At 27.3% G+C, this 27,485-nt stretch overlaps 1 protein-coding gene across 11 annotated transcripts; it reads right to left on the reverse strand.

The window, feature by feature from the left end:
• Positions 1-12,117: 12,117 nt before the first annotated feature.
• Positions 12,118-19,245, reverse strand: LOC114122994 (uncharacterized). 11 transcript variants are annotated; one of them, XR_007605373.1, is made up of 14 exons: positions 18,735-19,231; positions 18,431-18,597; positions 18,253-18,363; positions 18,072-18,161; positions 17,840-17,929; positions 17,608-17,697; positions 17,376-17,465; positions 16,482-16,598; positions 15,160-15,355; positions 14,592-14,666; positions 12,824-12,894; positions 12,561-12,615; positions 12,313-12,496; positions 12,118-12,249 (listed from the first exon to the last, which is right to left on the reverse strand). XR_007605373.1 is itself a non-coding variant. In XM_027985823.2 (8 exons), exons 1-8 carry the CDS (start codon positions 18,848-18,850, stop codon positions 16,576-16,578), a joined length of 777 nt encoding a protein of 258 aa, XP_027841624.2. In that variant the 5' UTR covers positions 18,851-19,231; the 3' UTR covers positions 16,336-16,575. The 11 variants fall into 11 exon arrangements, 2 of the variants coding, with proteins under 2 accessions (XP_027841624.2, XP_050060853.1); XR_007605371.1 differs by having other exon boundaries at positions 14,592-14,769; XR_007605372.1 differs by lacking the exons at positions 12,118-12,249; positions 12,313-12,496; positions 12,561-12,615; positions 12,824-12,894 and adding an exon at positions 13,197-13,287 and having other exon boundaries at positions 14,592-14,769.
• Positions 19,246-27,485: the final 8,240 nt, after the last annotated feature.

Raw genomic sequence — 27,485 nt, forward strand, 5'->3', positions numbered from 1 at the left:
CAGTGGGTGGGAGGCGGTGAACAAGGTGACGCATTAGACTACCACTACGGTGGTGACGGTATTGAAATAGTTTGTGATTTTTAAGGCGGCGGCGCAATGTCCGTTTTTCGGTGAGCCATAAATAATCGATTATGAACTGATGCTGGAAGGCGCAGCTTGTTACGACTGCGCGGGTCCAAGCCACCACATCACTTTCACAACTAGCCTCTATGACTGTAATGAAAAATCAAAAAATAAATTGGTCACTTTAAAAAAAAAATGTGTAGGAAACGTTTTTTATATATAGGTAGTTGTTTCTTTACCTATTCAAATTAGACAGACTACCTGCACATTTTTTACGCTAAGTCCTAAATTGTTCGTATCAAGATCGGACCACCGGGATTTCGCTAAAATAGTGTTTAAATAATATTTATTTTTCGCATTTTTTTCATCTAGATGGCCACTGAAGAAAATACTACGAATTTTATCAGTATTTTGGTGCATTTTTATATATAATATATTAAAATTACACGAATTCCTATCTTAATGTTTTGATGATTTTATTATATTTCTTTAATATTCTGTATTCATTTCACACGTACAGATTAGCCCGTGAACGTTAAATTTAATTCAGTTATCAAAATTTTAAAAATCGTGAAATTGGCTATTATTGGGTATATAAAAATATTGTATCCAATGTATAGCAATACATTCATTTTTTTCTTATTCAAAATTTTGATATAAAATCAACTAACACGGATAGAAAATTAAAGTTCTTTAACAATATGTTATACGTGTTATTTAAATACTTATAAGCTATATTATACACTATCGGGTTATGGATAAGGAAACTATATTCTTATAAATAATAAGACGCAGAATTGATCTCGCTTATACGCACGAACGTGTTCAATACTGCAATGCATTTTGAAAATAATAATACTTTATCTTTTCGTAAAATATAATATCGTGTTTAACGGGTTTCTTTGTCATTATATGTATAAGAGGTTGTTTTGCTCCCCGTTAAATTTCAATAGAAACTAACTTGAATGACCTTCTATTGTTCAACTGTTTACAATAAAAACCGCCCTCGGTTGTTCGATGTATAAAAATTATCAATACGGCCTGGCGGATTATTCAAATATATATTACAATAATAGTGCCACAGTAATGATTTTAACAAATCTATTTTATACAATCACACTTAATACTTGTATTATCGAATGACATCTGTATTATGAAGAGACAAGGGTAAAATACATTATACATCTCTCACTGCCGATTTATCGAGATAACTCAAATTGTTGAAGCCAGACGATCTTTCCTTTTTATTTTCATTAGGTTTGGCGTCACGAAAATAAATATTTTACTGTCTAGCCGGATGTGAATCAATAATGACAGCCGACGTGGACAAACCAAACTCGAATCGTTGACATTTAATAACAATATAGACTTAATATATATAGCAGTGGAGTAGGTAGCTATTCTTTATATATAATATTATTTACGTATATTCGAAAAGGATATGACTATGTCGTCACATTGTTCTCATTGTCAACAAGTGTACCTTTAACATATAGATAATACGGACGATGTCCGCTATACGGTGAAATAGGGTGTACAATGTGTACTTATATTTTACCTACCTTCTATAAGGGTAATTCGGTGATTTTAAATTTCACCAATGTATGTACAGGTATTTTATTTTACAGTTTCTATTTACGTGTATATTTTACCAACCTCCAACATAGAATTTAATTTAATTTTTATAAGTATAGGTATACACTATATATATCTGAGTATAAAGCTTTTAATACAGCATGTATGAATATTTAATAAATAATTTTTATATAATTCTATACATATAGTTTTTATTGGTATATTAATATGTTTGTAATTGTGTTCCAGCTTTTGAATTGATATCTAATACGTAAATATCACGATTTTAGATGAGTATATAATATAGTCGTGGTTAATATTTAATATAAGTGATCATCAATATAGGTACCCATAATAGTTTCAACACATTAAACAATGCTTAAATTAAAGTAAATATTGATAACTATAAATATTTTAATCTAATACATTATCATTTATCAGATATCAGTAAAAATATTTGTAGCAAGCGGTCGACTCAATTTTGATAAAGGTAAAAATCATAATAATATAGCTCACGTAACCTTATACAGAGCTTACATTTTGTGAAATCGTTCAGGTGGTTAATATTTCAAGTTTGTTGTAATTTTTATTCACGTATACATTTTAATAAATATTCTCGTTTTTCTGAACTAGGAGTATAAGTTTTGAAAAGCAAAAAACAAAAAATTCAGAACTCCTCTCACGAAATAATTATATTATATCTGTATATTTGTATTGATTTTTTGTTGCTCAAAGGGTAGCAGCAAAAGGGAAAACTCTCCCCAGTGTATCAGTATTCAACATCAGTATTCAACGCATGCGCGCGGTCCCGGAATCTCAGCTATATCGATTTTCTTTTATTTCCCAGCATTACGTATGTATATATTAATAGGACCACCGTGAATTTCGTTCACTTTTCGTTGTCATGGTTACATCAATACTGTGCGCGCTTGATGTACCACTTAAATAGTAACATTTGAACTTTGAACAGTACTGCGTTGTATAATAATTTTTATTATTTTGTACTTCATAGTTTATACGCATTGAAATGTTTTGTATCCGTAATAGCTTATTCGGTTCAAAATTCAATCAACATATTATTCTTGAAATACATACTCTGTATTTTATCTTTAACTTATATTATGTATTCAGCTATAAATAGCGTTTTATTAATATTAATCTGGAAGTGTACTAAATAGACATTAGTCCAGGCGCCGGCGCTTGTCAAAATTTGGCCTCCCTTATAAATAAGTACGTAGTACGTACAGTACTATGCCGCCTATTGTATATATATATATATATATGGCCAGTACTCATACATTAACAACAATACGATACGACGGGTTTGGCAGTTCAGGATTCAACAGATTTATATACATATTTATTATACATATAACAATTAAGTGTTTGTCACTTAACATATTACAAAATGTTATTATAACAAAAACCATTTGAATAGATATTATAAAGCTCTTATTGTAGTCTTGTCATGATTTGTATACCTACGAATATATTTCAAATAAAGGGGAAAAAAACGTATAAATATCGAAATTAAATTTAGATCCATTTATTTTATGGTTAGCCATTAAATATATTTTTTATTTTAATCGAATGAATATCGGACTATTTATGGAGCATAAGCAATTAACAGGACAAATTATTATTCGAATATAGCAACGTATTATAAAAAAAAAGGGAAAACGAATAAATACGTACTTAAAACAGACTGTATGTATTTAAGTCTATTTTAATACGAAATTAATTGGCATGTCGTCGAGTAGCATTAATGTATGGAATTTTAATGCTTTTAGGATCTATAAATAATAAATTAATAAATAATTATTTAGTTTTGTTGTTTCTAGTAGGTATCAAACTTTTTAAATGGACTTAAACTTCCTCCCATAACATTTTACAAAAATATCGATTTACAAATAAAAAAAAATGTAAACGAAAGTTCTAGAATTTCATATATTTTTAAAAACATATAAATTAAAATTGTGTTGTATACTTATAAACACATGTACTTATTATGATCTATTATTACTATAGTTCGTCAATTATAATATGTACCATGAACTCTTGAATGAAGTAAGTACTTAGATAAACTTGAATTGATATATTTTAAAACTATACTCTCTAAAACATTCAAAACTTAGCGTATGCCAAAAATATTATATTAATAACCTACGCGTGTTACTTAAATAAAATTATGATATTAAAAAAATGATTGAATTTTTATCAATTTTAGCTTTGTAATTAAGACATATCATATTATGAATATTTTGATAGACCTTAATATATTTAATTGAAATATAATTTAAAGAAAAAAGAATCATACAAATTTGCAAACTACAAAGCGTGTGTATATATTTATGAGTAAGATTAATTGAAGGGTTATATATACAGATATAGTATTGTACTTATATTTTATAATTATTAAATATTCATACATTATTGGTTTTTCTTATGATAACCAAATATACTTTTCTGACGTGATTTTACATTTGTATTTGATATAAAAATTGTATACATAGATACATTTTTAGGTATTAAAAGTTACTTTGAACTAAGTCGTGAATAATATATTATTCATTTTAAAGTAGGTAAGTTGACACGGTACGCAACAGTCGCCAGTACAAAGTACAGGCACCACAGCGACCGGTCGGCACCTTATCAACTGTCAAGGTAAATATCACTGAATGTGTATGACGTGTGTATTTGAGGAATGAATAGATTATCGTTATGCGGTATATGGTTTTCTATTGGTTTTGTTCATTCATATTTTTATTACTTTTTTTAACATTTTGTTAACGACTCTTCCTTTATTAAATTATCTAATTTCACATTAATAAGTTTCACATGATATTTAATTATATTTCCCAGAATACTGAATAAGTAAAATCTTGTTTTATCATCTTTTATGGTTTTGTTAATCAATTACGATTACCATGTATAATATCTTCTGAAAAATTTTAAATACTACATTTAATAAATTATTAATAAGTTCAATGCCGATGACGCATCGACGAAAACTTAAATTTTAATTTTAGATATTTAATTCAGTGGTTATCATAGAAATATAAAAATGTATCATTTCGTTGTAAGTATAAAATTTACAAATAGTAATAGATATATGTTTGAGTCATAATCGTCGAGTTTTTAATTTAATTTATTAATTTATCTTTGTTGTCATTATTCATTAATTATCATGGTCGTTAAACTTAAAAGGTCGTCTGATATTATTTGATTATACGTATATAATATTTTTAATCGATTTAACATTAAAATATTACTTCTTTTATTGTTAATTACGTTCTTTTTTATATTTCCAAATTTTAATGATATCTAAAACTAAGAGAAAAATAATAAAATAAAAGAAACTTAATTTTGGATGTTTTGGATTATTTTCTGAAAATGTTAACATTCAATAACCTAACCTAACCTAACCTAACCTAACCTTGCGTTGATACAATATGAGCGATAATTATTGATCATTAAAGTACATGCAATTGTGTTATGTTATCTGTATAAAACGTGTAGAGCCGGATGTGAGTTTAGGTTAGACATGATGATATCTGAATAATATATAGAGGCCGATTAATTTTGGCTCGATAACCTTCAGATTATGTGATTTCCGGTTCGAGTAACCATCACTGATTATCGGTTATTAGTTATCACTTATTACAATTAAGTAACTAAGTAAGCTACGTTAAAACTCTGATTTTATATGAAAATTTATTGCCAGTAAAACTATATACAACACGTACAAAATAACATTTAAAATAAAGTTATTCTACAATTACATCATATTTTAGACTATACAGCTTATTTAATTTTACTTTACAACAAAAATATATTAGTGAGTTTATAAATTAGAACTTAAAAATAAATAAATAAAAGTATTAAAGTTTTGCGAAGCCAGAGACTTAATAATAATGAAAAAAAGCCTAGAAAAATTCCAAAAAACTTGTAATGGTATTTATTATAATTAAGACTAAAAACCAAAAACACAATTTTGGTTTTAACGACTTAACCAATCTCCTTGTGGTGTCCCCTAGGTTGTTAATAGACTTATATGAATTGGTAATTATTATGTGTTTGTTTTAAATAAAATATAGAACTATAAAATAAATACTATATATGTTTATAAAAAATAGTTCTGTGGAGTTGATAGCCGACGCACAATAAAATACATTTATAGCAGGTAAAAAGGTAAACCGGCTCCGCAACTAATATCTCCCTTTAATTAACCTTGGCCACAATAATTACTTATTGGTTTAAACATTGGGTGACATAATTGGCACAATATCCCTATATTAAAAATCTGAAGTCCATGAATAATATTTTTTAATGTACTTAATGTATGACAAGACTGTCCGCAGTGATGGTGTTGGGGGGGGGAAAGTATGACAATTGCCCCTTAGCTTGGTTTTTTTTTGGGTCAATTATCATAATCATTATGTAATATAAAATATCACAAAATAAATATTTCTGAAATTGATTTTTATTACATTATTATGAATTACAAACATTATTTATGAAATATGACATATAGTAGGGGGAGGACAAGTGCAGTATCAATCAAAATTTTACTTATTTGTTAAAAATGTTCATAGATTACACATGCAGATATAATAGTTTCCAATGTGTGTTACCTAGTCCTTTATTTATTTTATAAAAGCTAGAAACATTTAATTTTATAAGCAACTTAAAATTATCAAATCAACGGTGAAATTTTATATATTAAAGAAAAATAACCTAGTTAATTTAAAATAATAATATTTTTGGAAAGATTTCAGCTACTCTAGTTTTTTTGTAATTTCACCTATGTATATGAGCTATTTCCAAAATAGTGGACTTTTAGCAAGGCCACTGGATGAAAATTTGTTCTGATAGTGTACTAATCAGTATCGACAGAATCGTCAAGCATAATGTTTTATAGAAGTGATGGAATTGGTTTACGGGCCGTATATCTATTACGGCACTGCCGTTCGGCGCCCGGGTGAAATTTAACAGGCGTTAAATATCAAGTTTTATATGCCTGAATTTGAACACTCTTTACGTGACGTAATGCGACAGTTCAAACTTAAGTACATACAGAGCCGTGTCCAGTAATTCAGCGCCCCAGGGCAAAATTTCATTTGGGACTACAGACAGCATATTAAGTGCAAATAAAGGCACTCTCTTACTTTTACAAAATTAAGGCACCCGAGGGAATTTCCCCCTTTGCCCCCCCTCCCTTAACACAACTCTGAACACATAACACACTAAGGTATCAAGCTGCATTTCCGAATCACCGTAAGACGTAGCGTGTTTATACAACTACACCACAACGGTTCTTTAATCAGTTGTCAAACTTCAAAATGCTTAAATATTTTAAAATCTCAACTTAACAACGGATCAATTTGAAATGCTGAATATCGGTGAACTAGCATAAACCTATAATATTCATTAATTAAGACACCTTCCACTATCAAAACTACATCTACCAATATAACACACGACATCAAGTACAATTCAACTAAGCCTAGTCGATTCAGAAATAACTACGGTTTTTTTGCTCCACAGGTTAGTGAGGGGGAGGGGTAGTAATTTGGTGGAATAAGGGTGAAATCGTTACATCGTTACGTAACATATCGTTCCTACATTCATATCCTCTGGAAACGCCCTTGTTAAAATCAATACTTCACTTTGTATAGTTTTCATTGGCAATCATTTTCACTTTCTAGAGGCCATTTTACGTTTTTTTTGCACCTCGACATCGCGGTTGTTTGTATTATTAATTTTTTTATACGCTGTTATAAAGAACTATTGTCCAAAAATCATTGTTTTTTCGTTTTAATTAGTGAAACGCACAACGCATAATCTTCAAATCGTGCTAATTACAACCCAGATGGCATCAATGTGTACATTACCAAAACGACGCGAAACAAAAAATATGTGTACAATATTTTTATCAACTTTTTGCGTCATGTAGATTACATTTATTTTGAAACCGCAATCAAGGTAAGTAAAAGTAGATTGAATAGGTAAAATACCACAAAATGCGCTTAAAATGTTAAAAACATAAAATATTATAGATGTAGATAAGTAAGATTATAAGTTGAATTTCAGTATACATTTTATTAGATTACATCTAATAAGTTATGTTCTACCGATTATGATACAGTAATAAGTTTTCTCCATTTAATACTCAAGTCTAGAAATAACTTATAAACACTAGAATTTGAATAACCGCAAGTTTCCGCAACAAAGGTAGCTTCATCCTGTTGTGTTATCAAAGTGACGTAAATGGAAGCAAAATTAAAATATATGTAATAACTAAAGCCCTAATTTCCTACAACCGCGAATCCGTGATCACGCCACTCATCATCTTATTTCTTCCAGCCCTATATATTGTGGTGGCACGCCGTAAAATCATTATTGTTATCGAAATCACTAGACAATCATTACGGTCTGTTATCGTCGACAGCCAAAAAACACATGTTCCAACCTATAGGCTACAATCAAAGACAAAGTCACTAATGTTGGAAAACGCCACTCAACATAATATTGTCTCTGACCTTATTCGTCCACCGCCAAACGATCCAAAATTATTATATTTTAATTTTAAATTTCAACTTTTACTTGTTTATAGTTTGTAACAAAATAGAAAATGTGTTTATTAAAAAAATATTTAAAAAAAGTTGTATAAAATGTGAATATATACTATATTGAATAAGTTTGTAACAATTATTAGAAATGTGTTATAAAAACTAAATAAATATTGAGATATTATAATACGTATAATTAAATACTATGAAACAATAAGAAAACTTTTATAATTAATGGACTAAAAGATAATATTAAAAAGTACCAATATAAAATATAAATAGTTAATTTATAGTTGATAAGAATTTGATGCCCAAAAAATGTGATGTAAAGTCGCTAGTCTCCCATTAGTTTTAAGTACCTATACTCATACGCAGATAATCTTTATACAACTACTATATGGACAGCCCTAATATTATGAACGTAACTGCTATGCTTTAGCGGTTAACTAACAATGAAAAAGAAATATGTTAGCACCTCTATAGCATAGGAGTTTCGTTTGAAACATCAGTCAAGATTTTCAGAAGAATAAAAATTAAAATTAAAAAAAAAATGAATAGAATTATAAAAAACAATGTTATATTTAGCATGTAAAAAGTAACAATATAAATTATTAAATGTTAATATATAGTTGATAAGAATTTGATTCCCGAAAAATATATGTAAATTCGAGATAGTTTCTTATTAGTTTTAAGTATGACAACTACTTTGAGGACGTCTGCGAAATGAACGTAACTGATACGCCACAGCGGTTACCTCACAATGAAAATCAATATGCAAGGGAACCGCGAGGTCGTAGGAGTTTCGTTTGAAACATCAATCAAGCTTTTCAGATTTATATTTCAAAAAATTAAATAGATGTAAAAAAATATACAACTTTGTATCTTCTATGTAGTTTGTGTTTGTGGCACTTACATTATTTGTTGATAATGCTGGCTAATAAATTTACAGTTAATGTGTTAGTCATGTTAAAAATTATTAATTTCTTACATAGTTATATTTTTTTTTATAAAGAACTCATAAATAAAATATTTCGAGGGCTAGTGTTTATATTTATTAGCATATTTCAGACCACTTCTAAGTGTGTAGGTAGTTAGAAAATAATAAGAGGCCCGGTACAATAATTTTGGTGATACTTGTGCTCCCAACTTACAAAGAAAAGTAAATACGGTATTTAAGTTTTATTTACTTTATTACTTGTCGTACCTACAGACTATAATACAATATAAAATATTCTACTGTGAAACTTCCATACATCGAACTTTCATTTATCAAATTATTTTCGAGAAACATTACCATTATAATAATGTAATCATATATTTAAATCTATTTTAAGGAATTCCTCTATAATATGAATTTTTTTGTTCCCCTAAGAATTTGTTAAATAAAAGCTTCACTGTATTAGTTTTCCATAATTATTTTAGTATTCTAAAAATAGGGGAAAATTCTAAACATAATTATGTCATTGTCATACATTCACATAATCATAATTAGAGCTGGGATTTTGATGCAAATGCACCTTTTTTTCTAATGTTTCAAAACGTTGCTCCGTAAATGTAAAATGTGTTTTGGGTGGTGCTGATTAATTTAATGTAATTTTTATTTTGCATTTGTTTGCATTTTTTGTCAAAATTATCCTTAAATGCATTTTTAGGGCATTTTCTTAGTTTTTAGAGCATTTTTCACAATTTATTCATAAAATGAACGAAAATTGTTGCAATTAACAAGATATTTTAGGCCAGAGGTGTTCAACCTTTTGTGAAGACTAAGCCACATCATAAAGGTAAACGTTGTTGTAGACCACATACTTTTTTTTAATAATAATACATTCAAATTTAATGATTAAATTATACTCTATAATACAACAATACATTTTTTTATAATTTTACAACAGGGAAAATAAGCAGAAATTTTTTTACAAGTATTAATATTTAATAGTTTAATTATAAATACACAGAATAATATATATTATATACAATTAATTCGTGGTTTTTAAATTGAAGTGAGGGCAGCATCAAAATCTAACGTGGGCCGCGGGTTGGACACCCCTGTTTTAGGCAAACTGCCGACATCCGATGCGTGACGGTACGATTTATAAATTATATAGCACGACAATCGATTATCGTCGATAACAATTTTATCATAGTTAGGACTTTCTGCCTAAATTATCGCCGTTATATACCAATTGGCTAATATATGTACTAGCAAAAACAAGTTAAAATATTAAACTATTTTATTATTTTATAATGAATGATTAAGAAAACAGAAATACAACAAAACAAAACAAGTAACAACGTTCAATAACAAAAAATTAATTCTACAATTGTTTTTAAAAAATTTTATTAAGCCATAATAAATATAAATGCATTTTTATATTGCAATTTTTGAGTTTTTTACGTCATTTTGCATTTTTTTAATGACATTTTTTGAGATTTTTTAGGGCATTAAAATCCCAGCCTTAATTATAATATTATAAATTCTATTTATATTTGTAAGTTTGTAGCACTTCGAAAATTCATTACCGCTTACGGTGAGATTTCCAATATGATTCTCGACAGTCGTCAGTCGACATATATTATTATTGTTTGTTTCTAGATTCTCATTATTAGCAGAAATATTACAAAAAATAGTTAAAGTATTAAATGTTATTTGTTCTGTATTGTTGTGCTAGTAGTATATTTTATTATCAACGGCAATAGTAGTAAACATAAACACGATAATAAATGAAGGAAAGTACCAATGTTGGGCAGAGACAGGGGTGTGCTCACAAACAAAATACAGTTCATCCCCTCATCCCCCCATTGGAAGAAGCCGAACACGCCCCTGGGCAGAGATAATCAAATAATTATCTAGATAAAAGATAATTTCAAGAAAAAAATGTCTAGATTTTACTTAGACAAAAAAAAACTATAGTTAATAGCTGATTAAATATGTATATATAATATATATTATATATATATATAATAAAAAATTGATATTGATATTTAATTTAGGTTATGTTGCTTAATCAAATTAGTACGCTATGATACATTTCACTACATACTAAAAAAGAAAATTATTATTAAAATAATAATTATTATAAAAGTTTTTTTTTATATAAATATTAAAATATGATATTATACCACTTAATTTGTAAGTTTGCTAATCAAATTCATGTGGTCATTAATATACCTATTATGAGTATTCTTTATTCTTTAGTTGGCTTTTTCAAAAGTGTTGTCTTTTAAGTCTTAGGTACTTACACAATTTCTTCAAGGTAAGAGTATTTGACTGCCTGCACTTGCCACTTAATAATCTCTCAACTGGGACTAAGAAGAGTAGAGTTGTATTGTATTAGAGAAACACTTGTTTCACAGGTGGATACTGATTACAATAAATGCAGCGTTTTTGTTTCTTTTTTTTAAAATCTAAAAAAGTTATTGCTTGAATATTTGATGAGAATTTGCAGCTACTACAGATATCAGTATCAGACAATTGATATGATGGCATAATGCAATCAAAAAAGTCATTGCTGTCTTCAGAATTAGTAGATACTAAACTGGCTTAGTTGTGAGCAAGGTGGATAAGTGTGAACCTTGGTTATATACTATTTATTGAACAAACAAGATAAGATTCAGACATTAATCATTATAACAATGCGGTGAAATTGTGTGAATAAATATTGTATAAAAAATAGACAATAAAATAAATAATTAAAAAAAAAGACAGTTTTTATTATCCATATAAGATAATAGATAAAACTGATAAATCATTGAAAAGTTATATGTATATGAGATAGAATATACTAAAAATGTATCTAGAAAATGTGTTACACTGGAAAGTACTTATAAAATATAAGAACAATATTATTTCATTTCCATTTTCCAATAATTCAAAATTAGCAATGATCGTCATAATTTACAAGTCACACAACAATTCTACTACAGACTACTGTACTTCTATGGTAAGTTGTATATATTGTTATTATAATTTGTAAAAACAGTAAATAAATTATTAAAATTTTTCTGTGAACTGCAGCTTCCTGTAGAAGTTCATGTTTACCTGAAAAATTTAAAAATAATTAAAAAATGTATAGTGAATATGGAATCAAATCTATATATTTACTTATTAAGATAAATTGAGTATTAACTCGGATAAGAGCCAATTTTTTTAGTGATATATTCATCTAATTGATGACCAGTTCTTTATAAGAATAATTCTATTAGGTCATGAGCATTATCATTTAATTTACGTTAGATTGATTGTTCAATCGCCAATGTATTTAAATCGTTTCCTCTATTAGACTTACCTAAAACATAGCATTTGATTACAATTATAATAATTTATAATATTAACTTAATTTTTTAACATACTTTCTTGTTAGGTGATACTTGATTAAACTCAATAATACAAAGATTCAAAGATTCTCTAAAAGTTGGATAAAGAAAAAATTATATTTTAAATACAATATAGTTCTTACATTTAACATTATGTAAGTGATGTAGGTACATATAAGACATTTGCTTTTCCAAACATTAATCAATTCTATTAGAAACACAATTTTACATAATTTTCTATTTACATGAATATAAATGTTTAATATATTATATATATATATACATATATATGTGTATACCTTTTATTCATTTTCAATCAAATCCATATACATAACTTATTAGAAATCACAAGACACAAATAATCATAAACCTACAATAAATAAACAAAATTTTACAAAATTATTTTAAAAAATAAGCATTAATTAATTAATTAGGTTACATATATATTATAGGATTGGCCAACATGAACATATTCGCAAGCCGCATGGACCAATACAATTATACCAAGAGTACAACCAAAATGTTTATAAATAAAATTTATATAATTTGATAAATTTTTATAAATGCTTACCAAAAAATTAAAATTCATAACAATAATAAGTTAATTTTAATTTTATAGATAAGACTCAAGCCACATCTGACATCTGATTATAATGAGAGCCATATGTGGCTCACGAGCTGTTAATCGGCCATCCGGTTATGAGTCATTTTATCTTATTGATGTTGAAACTATGATTTTTTTTCTATCTAAAACTTTTTTTAACTACAAATAAACAAACATATTATAGTTGTATTAGCATAGACGCCATAGACTTTCCACTTAACCAGCAATTTTAAGTCACATAACAAATAAATAAACACAAGCAATCCACAGACATATTAAACTGTACCAATGAACTCATAAACTTTTGGATGAGTTTTAATAAACCTCAAAAGAGCAGTGTGAAAGCTTTCTACATATTTGTTTGTCCTAATAATCTGATTGAAGATAGTAAGTCTCTTTGGATGAATTTGCACAAACTAAAAACATAATTATGTAATAAATGAGTGAAATGCATCAGCTACCTCCGGATAAATTCATTACTTGACAAAAATGAAAATAGCAACCTTGGTGAACGCTTTCTTTGAATATTAGTTTAATTGCATTGATTTGGGCTAGCTAAAAATCTTTGATTATTGTTAGATTAGGGTAATCTAATGGTAAAATTTTACTGACAATTTGGAATAATGCCAAATATATTTCTTCCGTTTTACCAGTCAATAATGCATACGCTGAAGGGGGGAAACTCGGTAAGAATAATATAGTTATACTAGAGAAGTAATGTATACAGTTAATGGTAAAAACAATATTTTTGTAAATAATTTGAAAAGCAAACAGGTAATAGCAATCCCCATTTAAAGTTTTTGAAACTGTTGTTTCAAAGGTTCCATTACAACCAGCTATTCTCACATCTAAAGAAAAATGATTATAGTTTATGATTTTATCAATAAATAGTCTTATTTAGAGTAAATTACATTTTGTAATTCAAACTCAATTGTTTTAATGAAATCAATGTTAGTAAGAAAGTATACCAACACATGTACGATCTAGTAGTAGCAGTGGTCATTGATAAAATCTTTATACATAAAATACCAAAATATTAATTAACTGTATGAATAAAAATAAAAATAAAATAACTATGAAAGAATATTGATATAAACATACTGTGCCCAAGCTCAATTATTCTTTTAATACCAATTACAAAGAAAACATCAATATTTGTGTACCAACATTTAATAAATAGCTTAGACTTAATATCTCCATATCTGTTGCTAATAATGAAAATGCCGAATATGAAAGCAAATTAAAAATATCATTATTTATGATTTCTTAACAAAATATTTTATTTAAGTAAGTTCTAAAAATACTAGATTTTCTTTATATTGTACCTAGAAGGATGTTACAAACATGTTATTACTTTTATTATAATATTTATTTTTGTACGATTGTATGCAATTATTTGTTTTGCTTGATAAATTATAAATTATTATTATATAAATGTATGTTATAGCTTTTTAACTACTTACAAACATGATGATGTTTGAAATCAGAAATGTTGTAGTGGAATGACTCATTTCATCTAATTGAAGACGTTCACAAAGCTGTAAAAGATTTCTTAGTGTAGGAGGATATACTAACTTTCTAATGTTGTTTCTTTGTTCTGCAGTTTGTAGAAAGATATAATCAAAAGCACCTTCTTAATTTCTGATTTTTATGATCAATAACATTAGTGATTTATATAATATATACTTAATGTTTTAATATAAATAATAGTAGCAATACTCAAGCATACTAATAGTTATATTAGTTGTAATATAAGTATACCAGGGGTGGCCAAACTTTTTTTGGTCACGATCTACTAAAAATGTACTTCACCTTTGAGGATCGACTTCCATATAAATTTTTTTTTTATTATTGAATAACTATAATTATTAAGAAACATATAGGGCGAGTGGCTCTAAAAATAAATTCTAACACAATTGACTTTGAAATTGTCCAAGATCGACCGGTCGATCGCGATCGACTGTTTGGCCGCCCCTGAAGTATACTATAAATTTTTATAGTATAATAGGTATCTTTATAATTAATAATTACCTAACTATTGATTAAGTAAACAACATTTTTGCTTAGTAAGAGCGGACAGTATGCTGAACACATCCTTCACCAAGTACTTTCCAGAATATTTTTATTGCAATAGGTATTCAAATACATGATTGCCTAACTGGATGGTTGTTAAGTCTTCTTAAAGAGAAAATTTTGTCTCCAAGCTCTGTTGTAATTGACCCACTTGCTTGAAAATTTGTAAAAGTAAAGGAAACATAAATTATCTTTCACAACTTCTTCATTTTGATAAACACCAACAAGTAATGTATGTTACTAATTAAGCGTCTGGACTTATCACCAATAGGACAAAATTTTATGTTCTCTTAGTAATTATTTTATTTTTTATACGTATTATTAAATATACCATCTACTAGTCTAGTCTAAAAATATTCAAAATATTCAAGTATTTTCATAAGTATATTACTATATTACATATGTAGGTTTAGTTTTTTTATTTACAGGTACCTATCTCATTTTAATTATTGTCATAAACTCGTAGAACTCTAACAGATTATTTTATAACTACAGCATTTGAGTTTTTACATAGTTGTTATCAATTGGTGAGTACATTAGATTAGTTGTTTGTGAATCTACTTAGTTTTTAATCTCATATTTTAAAACGCCTTAAATACAAAGCACCGACTATGACGGTACTTATGCCAAATAAATGAACATTCTCAATTTTTTTTTTTTTATTCTCTTAATAATTTAAATGCATAGTTTAACATTTTTTGTGAGACTGTTCATAATGTTTTGGAAACATTTTTCATGGAAAAAATGTTTATGCCCTTACAGCCCTTAACTATACTTATTTTGACTAATCTAGCTAGTAAATATAAACCCAGTTGCTGAGTCACTTGCTTCTTAAATTCTATATGTCTGCCTTTTAGCCAGTTCATTTGAAAGAATTTAATTTACTTATTCAGTTGGATTGTATGAACCCAGCTTTAATATTTGGTCCTTGGCGTTCTTGTTCATATGTTCATATTATGACTGATATTTTGAGTGCAAGATTTTATAATTTCTACTATAAATTAATTTCATAATTGATGAACCCATATTATGTGCAAAACAAGGTTAGTGGATCATAATACAATTTTTTAGATTACGTATCAAACAAAAATCACAAAACACACACATAATGTAGGTTTAACCAAATACAAAATATTATTTATGTAATAAACTTACAAATATATATTATATAAAAAAATTACAATTATATTGTATGTTATCATTGATTATTAATAGTACAAAATAATATTAATTGCAGTTGTGAAATATGATAAATAAAAACCACTTATAGGGTTCAGTACCGTAAAAAGGCACCCTATTGCTTTGGCTCCACTGTCCGTCCGTCTGTCACCAGACTGTGTCTCATTAACCGTGAAAGTTGGACAGTTGAAGTTTTCATAGATCATCATCTGTTGCCGCTATAACAACAAATACTTTAAAAAGTGATAAACCCAACCCTGGGAGGTGCTTAAACAGACATTTTGAAATTTACAATAGAAATTTTAGTTATTTTATATTTTAGTTTGGTTGCTATTAGTTACAATAATAATAATAATTAGCACTTAAGAAATATTTGTATTTGTTTCGTTCTCATGGTATGAAACCCTTCGTATGCGAGTCCGAATCGCACTTGCTCGGTTTTTTTTTTCAGTTTATTAATAATGAAATTACGTAAAAAATAGTAATATATGATCTACAATTAAAATATATAAACTATAAATGTTTTCTAATTTATACAATATTTGTTTCAGACAACATGAAACAGTTTAAAAATTTAATACTAGAAAATTCTAAAATAGATAAAGAAATGGATATTATAAGAAATGGATATTATTCACATGGATGGTTACAACATACATAAAAAAAAACCATTTAAAATATATACAACATTGTCTCTAGTGGTGATTGTTGGAAATCGTTCAATAAAAATAGATTTTAATTCAATTATATGATAATAAACAAAGATAGGAGAAATCATTAGTCAACAGTTTTTCATTAAATATCTGTATACATATGAATAGGTAGCAGATACCACTAGAATATTCAGTTGTTTGTATTTCACTTTATTCTACTATTTTACTTCTCATTCATATGGTTAGGTATTTAAAAGATATGTTTCTTGTTGATTTTAATAGGTGATAAGCCAAAAATATAAAAAATATAATTTTAAACCATATATTTCAAAAAAAATTTACCAAGAGTGTCTTCACTATCTTCATTTGGTGTTTGATATGTTGCCATTGACGATAATGTTGACGAGTCAACTAAAAAGGAACTCGTTGAAACTAAAATAAAGAATAGTAGATTTTTAATTAAAAAATTACAGTAAACATACTTAAAAGATATGTTTCTTGTTGATTTTAATAGGCAATAAGCTAAAAATATAAAAAATATAATTTTAAACCATATATTTCAAAAAAAATTTACCAAGAGTGTCTTCACTATCTTCATTTGGTATTTGATATGTTGCCATTGACGATAATGTTGACGAGTCAACTAAAAAGGAACTCGTTGAAACTAAAATAAAGAATAGTAGATTTTTAATTAAAAAATTACAGTAAAAATATTTAAAAGATATGTTTCTTGTTGATTTTAATAGGCAATAAGCTAAAAATATAAAAAATATAATTTTAAACCATATATTTCAAAAAAAGCTTACCATGAGTGACTTCACTATCTTCATTTTGTGTTTGATATGTTGCCATTGACGATAATGTTGACGAGTCAACTAAAAAGGAACTCGTTGAAACTAAAATAAAGAATAGTAGATTTTTAATTAAAAAATTACAGTAAAAATATTTAAAAGATATGTTTCTTGTTGATTTTAATAGGCAATAAGCTAAAAATATAAAAAATATAATTTTAAACCATATATTTCAAAAAAAGCTTACCATGAGTGACTTCACTATCTTCATTTTGTGTTTGATATGTTGGCATTGACGATAATGTTGACGGTTCAACTAAAAAGGAACTCGTTGAAACTAAAATGAAGAATAGTAGATTTTTAATCAAACAATTAGATTAGGCTGGAAAAACAATTACAGTGAAAATATTAAAAAAAAGTTGACATACGAGAAGTTGAAAAATTTGGTAAATTAAATGCGCTATTGTTTTCATTGAAATTTGCATCATTGTTGATTGATTCAAATGATGATACATCAGTTTCTAAAACGGTTAAGTTTTCTAAAAATAATTAATACAATTTATAACATACATAACATTGGATATTAAATTAAGCAATTATACTAACCTCTAAACAATGTTGGTATTGCCTTGGCTCTGAGCTTATTCTTATTACTATTGGTATACATTTTGTCTTCAAAATGTAGAGAACACAGCCTATATGTTTTATTTAGAACTAAAGGATCACACGAAGGCAAATGTATTGGATTACATTTTTCAATCCAAATAGCACACCTAAATTTGGTTAAAAGAATGATGGGTATACTATTAAATACAATTCACTTATAAAGTTATAAATAAAATTTAAATTACTTTAAGAAAGAAGATAAAAAATGTGCCTATTAATTTTAATTCCTATAAATATTGCTTACCTTGTAAGTGTTTTTGGAAATCTATGAAATCGGATTCTTTTTTTATTATGCAGGTAAGAAACACTGGGACAGAATGCCAAACAACATTTATTTCCTCCTGTATAATAATATTCCATTTTAAAATAATAAATAGCAATTAAGTATGATAAATTATAAAAAATAATAACTAAAAGTACGTAGTATGAACGCGAAATAGCACAGTAGAATAATACTAGAATAAGGGGAATATTGTCAATGTATCATTGAATCATAACGTAAAAAACATAAAAATTTAGGTTAGGTGATTAGTTTTTTGAAAACATTCAAACAAGTAGGTTCTAGGTAGTTGTAGATACCAAGGCGTAATAATTGTATGTAAACAAAAATAAAATGCTAAAAATCAGTGTCACCATAATAACAAAATTTTATACTGAGTGTATCTTACTTCGTTGTACGCGGTTTTTTTTAACGATTATAAATCAATAATATGAATTTTTTTTTTTAAAAATAAAAGACGGGTTTCTTTGTTTTAAACGGCCAATTTTTTAATAATAATTTTAAAAATTTTAAGTAAGCAGTTGCACCAACATCAAAATCAATTTTTTTCAAATGGTAACAACTATATTTTTAATGGATTCTTATAGAGCTTTTTTTTTTTAAAAAAAAAATTAATATTAAAATCATACATTTTGGTTTACTGGTTTATTTACTACGTTGACCCTAAACTTAAATAAATTGATTAAAATGAATTGTATTTCTAGAGCTAAATAAATGTTTTTTTTAACCATCTTTTAATCATAGATAATAAAGATATGAATAGGCCACGCCTATGTTAAATATATCTGAGGCCGCGTGCCTGGAGGGGAAGACAATTGAGGCGTTTTTTATAATGATAATTGATACTCTATATAGGTATACTTGTTTGGCCTCAACTGGACCCCTTAAATACCGCTGATAATACCGATATATCTTATCCATATCTTTATTATCTATGCTTTTAATGCAATTTTACACATTTTTATAAACTTAAATTGAAAATCTTATCAGACACAGAAAAAAATGTCATTTACCTCACCTAAATTTTTTTAGATATGTGGGATAACAACGTTTAAATCCTACCTTTAATTTAAATTGTAGAATCAAAATCCTGCTAAAATAGACAAAACAATAATTCTTAATTTTCTTAATTTTGCATAATATTTTAAAACCCATAAAACCTGAAAATACCTAAATAATAATAATTGAATGTTCAATGTAAACTAGTATCGAAGACCGACGTGTCAAGTTATAAACCTGACCTTATTTGCTATCTGCAGTTATAATTATAAGCAAATATAATAATAGAATTGAGAATTAAGATTTATATGAAATGTGTAGATAACTTGAATCGATATCTCAATCGGGCTCCATCAATCATAGATAATAAAGATATGAATAGGACATATCGATCTTAACAACGGTATTTAAGGGGTCAAATTGAGGCCAAACAAGTATACCTATATCGAGTACCGACTATCATTAAAAAAAGGCCTCAATTGCCTTCTCCTCCAGGAACGCGGCCTCAAATATATTTAATGTAGGCGCGGCCTATCCATATCTTTATTGTCTATGCCATCAATTCACTATTCACTATTTATACCCTGCAATAATAACCCTAATTTTATTACAGTTTATAATAAAATCTTCAAAAAGATGTTTTGTTAATGGTATTGATAATTAATTTTCCACTATAATAATATATTTTAATTTTAATTTATTATAAACCAGCCAGAGTTAACCTAGCCTAGGCCTTGCGGAGTCGTGTTGTGTTTTAAATAATTTAAAATAGATTTATATAGAAACATACAATGATTCTCCATTTTGAATTATAATAATTAAATTAGTAAAGGAGGTTTGAAATGACGTTTTTTGTATATTAATATAACAATAATAATAAATTAAGAAATATTGTATTATTATTTATAATATAGGTACCTATAAATTGGCTATAATTGGCTATAATTGTTTATTTTGATCTTTAATTATTTCTTTTGTATCATATTTCAATGAGTACCATTAATATTATAAACTATATATTTATGTATTACACAACTTATTACTTATTAGTTATTACTGTCTACTGATAATTCTACTTAAGAATGTAGAATAAGAGAAGAATGGAATTCTTTAAATGCTAAATATTTTTTATTTTGATATTCATTTATTCGTGCTCATTCTATTTTAATTATTATATCTTTTTCTTCAAAGAAATTATACGTAATTTCATTCCATAAAGTTAGTATATAGGTAATTTAGAAAATTAATAAATATTAGTGGTGTTTTTTTGTTTTTAAATATTGAAGTACTACACTACTACCTCATTATTGTCATTAATTAATTGTATTTCTTTTTTTTTTAATTCTTTCCCATCAATCCCATCTCTTGAATACATTGTGTTGATTTCGTTTTAACGATTTAACATTATATCATAGATTCATATATTATTATGTATATATAATAGTGTAAGTATAAGTGGGTGTTTTTTTAGTTATGACAATTTGGTATTCAAGATTTTAAACGTTTTTTAAAATTAAAATAAATAATCATTTACAACATTAAATAATCTGTATTGTGATTTTCGTGAATTTTTAATTTGAATGAAAACGGATCCTGATTATTTTAATATTTAGATTGAATTTTAAATGAATCGGAAGAATAGTTAATTTCAAGATATGAGAGCGGAAAAAACTGACATTCATTTTTATGTTGAAGATCCTAGATAGTAGATAGGTATGAACCATTGCGTAAATCGTAGATAGGTAATAATTGGAAATTTTAATGAGTTAAGAATATCAAATTAAATAGGATAATCTCGAATGGTAAATTAATTTAGGTACCTATAGGATATTAATAGTTTTGATTTTAGATTATTATATTTACATAAAAGCATAGGTATTAATACATCATGTTTGATTTGACAACCATCATCGTTACATACCATATCTTAGTACGGTGATGAATGAGAATTTTTATTAATATATTTATATACTTCAATATAACTAAGTGTGATACCTTAAGGCTTAGGTATCACAGGACTATTTTCATACCTAGGTATACGTATTGAATATAAATGTCATTTCACCTTTTATAGAATTTGCACTTCAGAATTATTTTCTTGAATATTGAATTGGTTGATATTTTAGGAGTTAATAAAATACTAAAAAATCTATTGAAATAATATTTTAATTTAAACAATGATACATTAATTAAGAAAGTGTACAATGTTAGAGTGAAAACTGGGTGAGCGACTGAGTGCGTTTTTTGTGTCTTAAAAGTTATAGGTATTTACACATATGTGAAGCCTTTGCTCGTAATCAATTCACTGATTACGGACTGATTACGGTATCTCACGTAGCATCAGTGACGTTATTCTTATACACAGATTCAGATATATAAAAATACTAGATAGACGACTCCCTATTCCTACAATGTAAAAATTATGAAGCCTACAAAATGGCGGAAATTCTCTTATCTAAGAGGTGAATGTTTACAAAATATATATTATGATAAAGTGATAAACCGTAATAATGTTATGGCGGGAAACAAAACTATTAAAAATGTATTAATAATATGTAATTATAATAAATATAATTATTATCTTAAATTCTATTATTATTTTAGTTAATTAATAATAACATCAATAATATTATTTATTATAATAAACGAGAAATACAATGCAGATAAACATGTTTATTAAAAAAGTTTAAAGCTTATCCAATACAGATATGCTTGAATTTGGTTGATTTGAGTTCATTTAATAAATTAACTAAATATAAAAATAAACGTTTATGTTCCTAAGTCATACTACAACATAATAATGTAAACAAAGAGAAAGAACAAATAATTTAATTTAATATAAAAGAAAATAAACTAGGTGAAGGCTGGAATTTACTTGTATTAACTCTAAACATAGGGTGTAATTAAATCTGCAGCTCATACGTTTGACTAAAAGTTAAAATCTTAAACTCATGATTCATTAAATTAGTAAAATTCAATTTGCTTTTATTAAGAATGATTTTGATTAATTAATTTTTAGTTGTTACCCATGCCAAAATACAAATATTATAACCTATATGAATAAATCAATTATGCAAGACCAAAATAAATAATTATAATTATAATACCTATCATATTAAGGATAATATATGATATATGATATATAGATTGCTATATTATACACATTTTTATTATCATACCAATCTTTTAAAATATGATGCACAATGATTAGCTCTCTTAAACAAGTAGGCATCTAATTAATAAATTTTAGTTTTTTATAGTAATGTGCCATAAGTAGTATTCTTTTTACAAAATGGTTTATATTTGCTGTGTTTGGCAGTGCAACAGAAAAAGAGTTGCAAATAATGGTATCCATTTTTTTTTCGTAAGTATCATTTTGAAAATTATTTAAATAGAATGTATAGGTACATTATCTTTTGATTTTTAGTTTTCCTTTCTAAATAAAGAAATAACAAAAAAGTGGATAGATGCAATATAAATAAAAGGATTTGTTCCTACAAAATATAGCAGAGTATGCAGTAAACATTTCACTCACTCAGATTTTAAAAATATTAATGGGCAAAGTTTACACTTAAAAACTGATGCAGTTCCATCAGTTTTTTCTTCTAAAAATTGTTTGAATTGCAAAAAATGTTTAATGTGTACATAAACATTAAAATATATTTACTTCATTATATATTACTTTGAACAATATAAACACATAAGAAAATAGTATTTCAAAAAGTAGGTAGGTACTTATTAATAATTTATATAACTGTTTAATGAGTCTAAAGTTAATAATATGAGTTATAAAAATTAAAAATCATGATCTCAGAATGTCTATTGTCTAATATTCATATGATAAATATTAAATTGATAACAATGATATTCTGTATCAATGTTGTGAATATGTAAACATTTACCTCTTAGATAAGAGAATTTCGGCCATTTCGTCGGCTTCAAAATCATTTCCAAGTCGGCTATCTAGTATTTTTATATATCTGTGTTCTTATAACATATTGCTATCTGGTAATGTTATGACAATTTAATATTATTAATTCTAAATATTGTCATGGAATTAAAAGTATATTAAAATCTATATAATGTAAAATGTCAACTGTTAAGTATATATAATTTATAATGGTGTATTAAATATATTATCATTACTCATAATGTAATTAAGAAGTACCTAGTAGTAATAGATACTTAAAAGTTTGTGGTAATACCAATAAGTTATAAATACAAGAGGTACTAGGTATTTGTGTTGTAATATTGTAATAATAGTATTATGCTAACATTATTACCTATATTATAATGTGTTTATTTAGTTTATTAGTTTATTACTAATTACATATGGTAAACTATTATAATTTGTCTCTGCTTGAAAAACAACTATATTATTATGTTTAGGACGTTTAGGTCAGTGTCCAGTGGTACTTAGTAGGGTCAATCATTTTTAGGTAGGGCCATGGCACTACCTGGCTAGGTAGTAACATGTTTGGGGTTCACTCCCTCTGAAATTTCAGGAACATTTTTAAATACTTACTTTTTTATAGGGTAAAAATGGTGTCTGTCAGTAAGAAAGATTTATATAATTTTCGTTTTATTGATAGCATAACGTTCTAATTTAAAAATTATACAGCGAATAGCGATACCACGCTTTGTCATTGTAATATGAATTACAATAAATTAAATACTCTCATAATTTATTGAAATTGTATAACTTCTGGTAGATTATTCCGTAGTTCTTAGGTTAGGTTAGATTATATAAGTATGGAAATTTATACCCCCCCCCCCTCCCGCCTCACCGTGATCAGTTATACCCAATTCTTTAAATATAATATTAATACTATAACCTTTAATGAATTTATAGACCATAGTATTAGTGAAGTATACAATGCATTATGTATTATAACTCACAAATTATTATAACATTAATAGATTTTGAAAAGTCCATTGTAACCATTACTAACCACTGTTTTATAACGGTAAAATAATAACAATGTAACATATTAGTTTATCACTTCGAACACTAGTTATACGTAAAATATTAGTTTTTCATTTTCACTTAATAAATAACAACCCCGGTTTCCCGATATTCTCCCATACGCCCACGTACTTAGGTTGTATAGGTAATAGGAACATTAATTCTAAAACGGTTACGTCGAGGTGATAGGCGAATCGTTAGGCACAGTGTATGGTTGCAAATCATGTATTATAACCATTTATAGATCGATTTGTCATAATAATCTTTATACATAAATGAAAAGTGGAAATTTTCAGTAAATGTACTAATTACTATGTATGGGCGGACTAAGAAAGGATTTTTCGAAATTCGCATTTTAAAGGGTAAAAAGATAAAAAGAGAATAAAATAGTTTATTTTTAACGGTGGGTGAGGTTCGTGGTACGAAAGCGGGCGCGAGCGGTGGCTAGACGTAGCCGCCTAAATTTCTCTTCCCATGTTGCCTTCACCGCCGCCGCGCCACGTCGAACCGAACTGATTACGGACCCCCCCCCCCCCACAACTGGTCATATAATATAATATTATCGAATTTATTATTATTATTAAACATCAATGTTTTTATACTTTAACCCAGTGTTATCGCCGAGGTAGCTCCTACGATTAAGAGGTGGTCAGCTACGACGACTCGCGCTGGTACGGGTTGAAGATAACAAATAAATAACAATCAGAATACTGATATAAATATTACAAGTTATAATATAATAAGAGTGGTGTATAATGATGATGTGGACGTCCCCACGGTCAACAATAAATTTAATGAAAGGGAAATAATATAATAAATTTTACAGCCGAATCGGCGTTAATATGAAAAAATAATAAATCTTCAATAAAAACAATAACAATAATAATTGATACGACCGTGATACTATCTGATACTATCTGACACCGTTATCACAGGAGTGATTTGAGCCCGGCTTGTTGTCCAACGACGACACACAACAGCGACAGGTTATCGTGTCCGGGTGCGAAACGACACTATGGTGAAATTAGATGCACAAAAGAAGGTGGTGCGCACCGGTTTACCACAAACACAGATAATATATAAAAATACTATTAAATAATATAAATATTTTTTTATATCTGTGACCACAAACCACGTGATGTTTATATGATAATATAATATTATGTAAGGCAGCACGACGGTATAATGAGATTATAGTATAATACGCGCACAAGGCACACAGCTGCGCGCCTGCGCACTCCGCTAGTCTGCTGACGAACGGCACCGCAACAAGTCACTGACGGCTCAAAAAGTCAAAAGCCGTGGAACACGTACGATCGTGACAGAACACAGTAAATCCGGTAGATGGTCACAAAAATAAAGGCCGCAAAATTGCCACGGGAAAACGGCGGAGCAAAGGCTCAACACACGACGAGTACGGGAAGAGGCTTGCCGGACGGCTACAGAACGGGACGGACTTTGTCGGCGATCGCCGGTTATCGTCGATAATAATGGAGATAATTGTTCGTTATTAGGCTGTGTGAATCGCGAACATGATCACCATAAGATATGGAGACGTAAATTTAGATTTGTCATAATAGAAGGCGGCAGTTTGAACACCCGGCAACGACGGGTAATTCAGCTAGTATATTATATATTTAAATAATGGTAGGTAATGCGCTCGACGCTGTCTGCAGTGGCGCAATAATTGCAGTAAATATTGATACGAAGCTAAAATGCATAATAAATAATAAAAAATATATATTATCTATATTATATTTGATGAAAACTGATCCATGACATATTATTGACTATCTACATGGTAATAACATGACACTATGACAGTATGACAGGTAAGTTATGGTATAGGTATGACTGTTATTATTGATATATTATTAAATATTTAGATTTTGTTTGATGAAAAATCATAAAACTGCTGTATGAATTTATGTTTAGTACCTACCTAGTATAATTTATAAAAAATCATAATTTTTCATTTATTAATATTTAGTAGGTACCTATATTATATTTTGATATAGGTATTTTAAATTTTATTTTATTTAAAATCTTGTTGTGTAAGAGATTGCATGCTTTATGTAACGGTATGTAAAAATATTTAAGTAAATAGGACTTTAATAATGAAATAATAGGATTAGGTTATAATAGGATTTTTTTTTTGGGGGGGGGGGGGGGTGTTTTTTTCTGGTAATAAAATGTAACTTGTGAATGATTTCACACTCCCTACAATGTAGTCATCAATTGTTTTAATAAATTATAATATGCGTTTAACTTCCAAATATTTATTTAAAATAAATTGTTTTTTTTTCATTTATAATTATAATGCAAATATTAACAATAGTGTTTAAATCAGCCTAATGTGGTATTTTTTATAACTTCTCCAACAGATACTTCAGTCACAGTTAATGTTCAGTAATTTTAACTCGTTAGGTAAGACCGTTAAGTCAATTTTCACTCATTGTATTCCTCAGATATGTTTACAACCATCTAAGTGTTGAAAATCTAGTGTCTAATCTCCATTCTAATCTTTTACTAGTTGTAGTAGTAACTGGTAAACAAGCTAAAATAATTAAAAATCTATATATCGATGGATAGATGTTTTCATTACACTCAGCTAAGGTAGCTACAACATTTTTTAAGGGTTTTGTTTTTATTTGTTCTTTTCATAAAACAAATTCCCCCCAAAGCCGAATAGTCATCAGCTTCAATGTCAACTACGTAGGTTTTCAAAAGTGCTTTGAAACATTCATCAC

This window comes from Aphis gossypii, chromosome 3 (assembly GCF_020184175.1).
Source record: "Aphis gossypii isolate Hap1 chromosome 3, ASM2018417v2, whole genome shotgun sequence".
Taxonomy (NCBI): domain Eukaryota; kingdom Metazoa; phylum Arthropoda; class Insecta; order Hemiptera; family Aphididae; genus Aphis; species Aphis gossypii.

Coding starts and splice junctions, on each gene's coding strand:
- LOC114122994 (XM_027985823.2), bottom strand. CDS start 18,850: ATGGAATATTATTATACAGGAGGAAATAAATGTTGTTTGGCATTCTGT. Junction 18,598..18,734: donor TTTCCAAAAACACTTACAAG/GTAAGCAATATT, acceptor AACCAAATTTAG/GTGTGCTATTTGGATTGAAA. Junction 16,599..17,375: donor AGATAGTGAAGACACTCTTG/GTAAATTTTTTT, acceptor TTGTTGTTATAG/CGGCAACAGATGATGATCTA.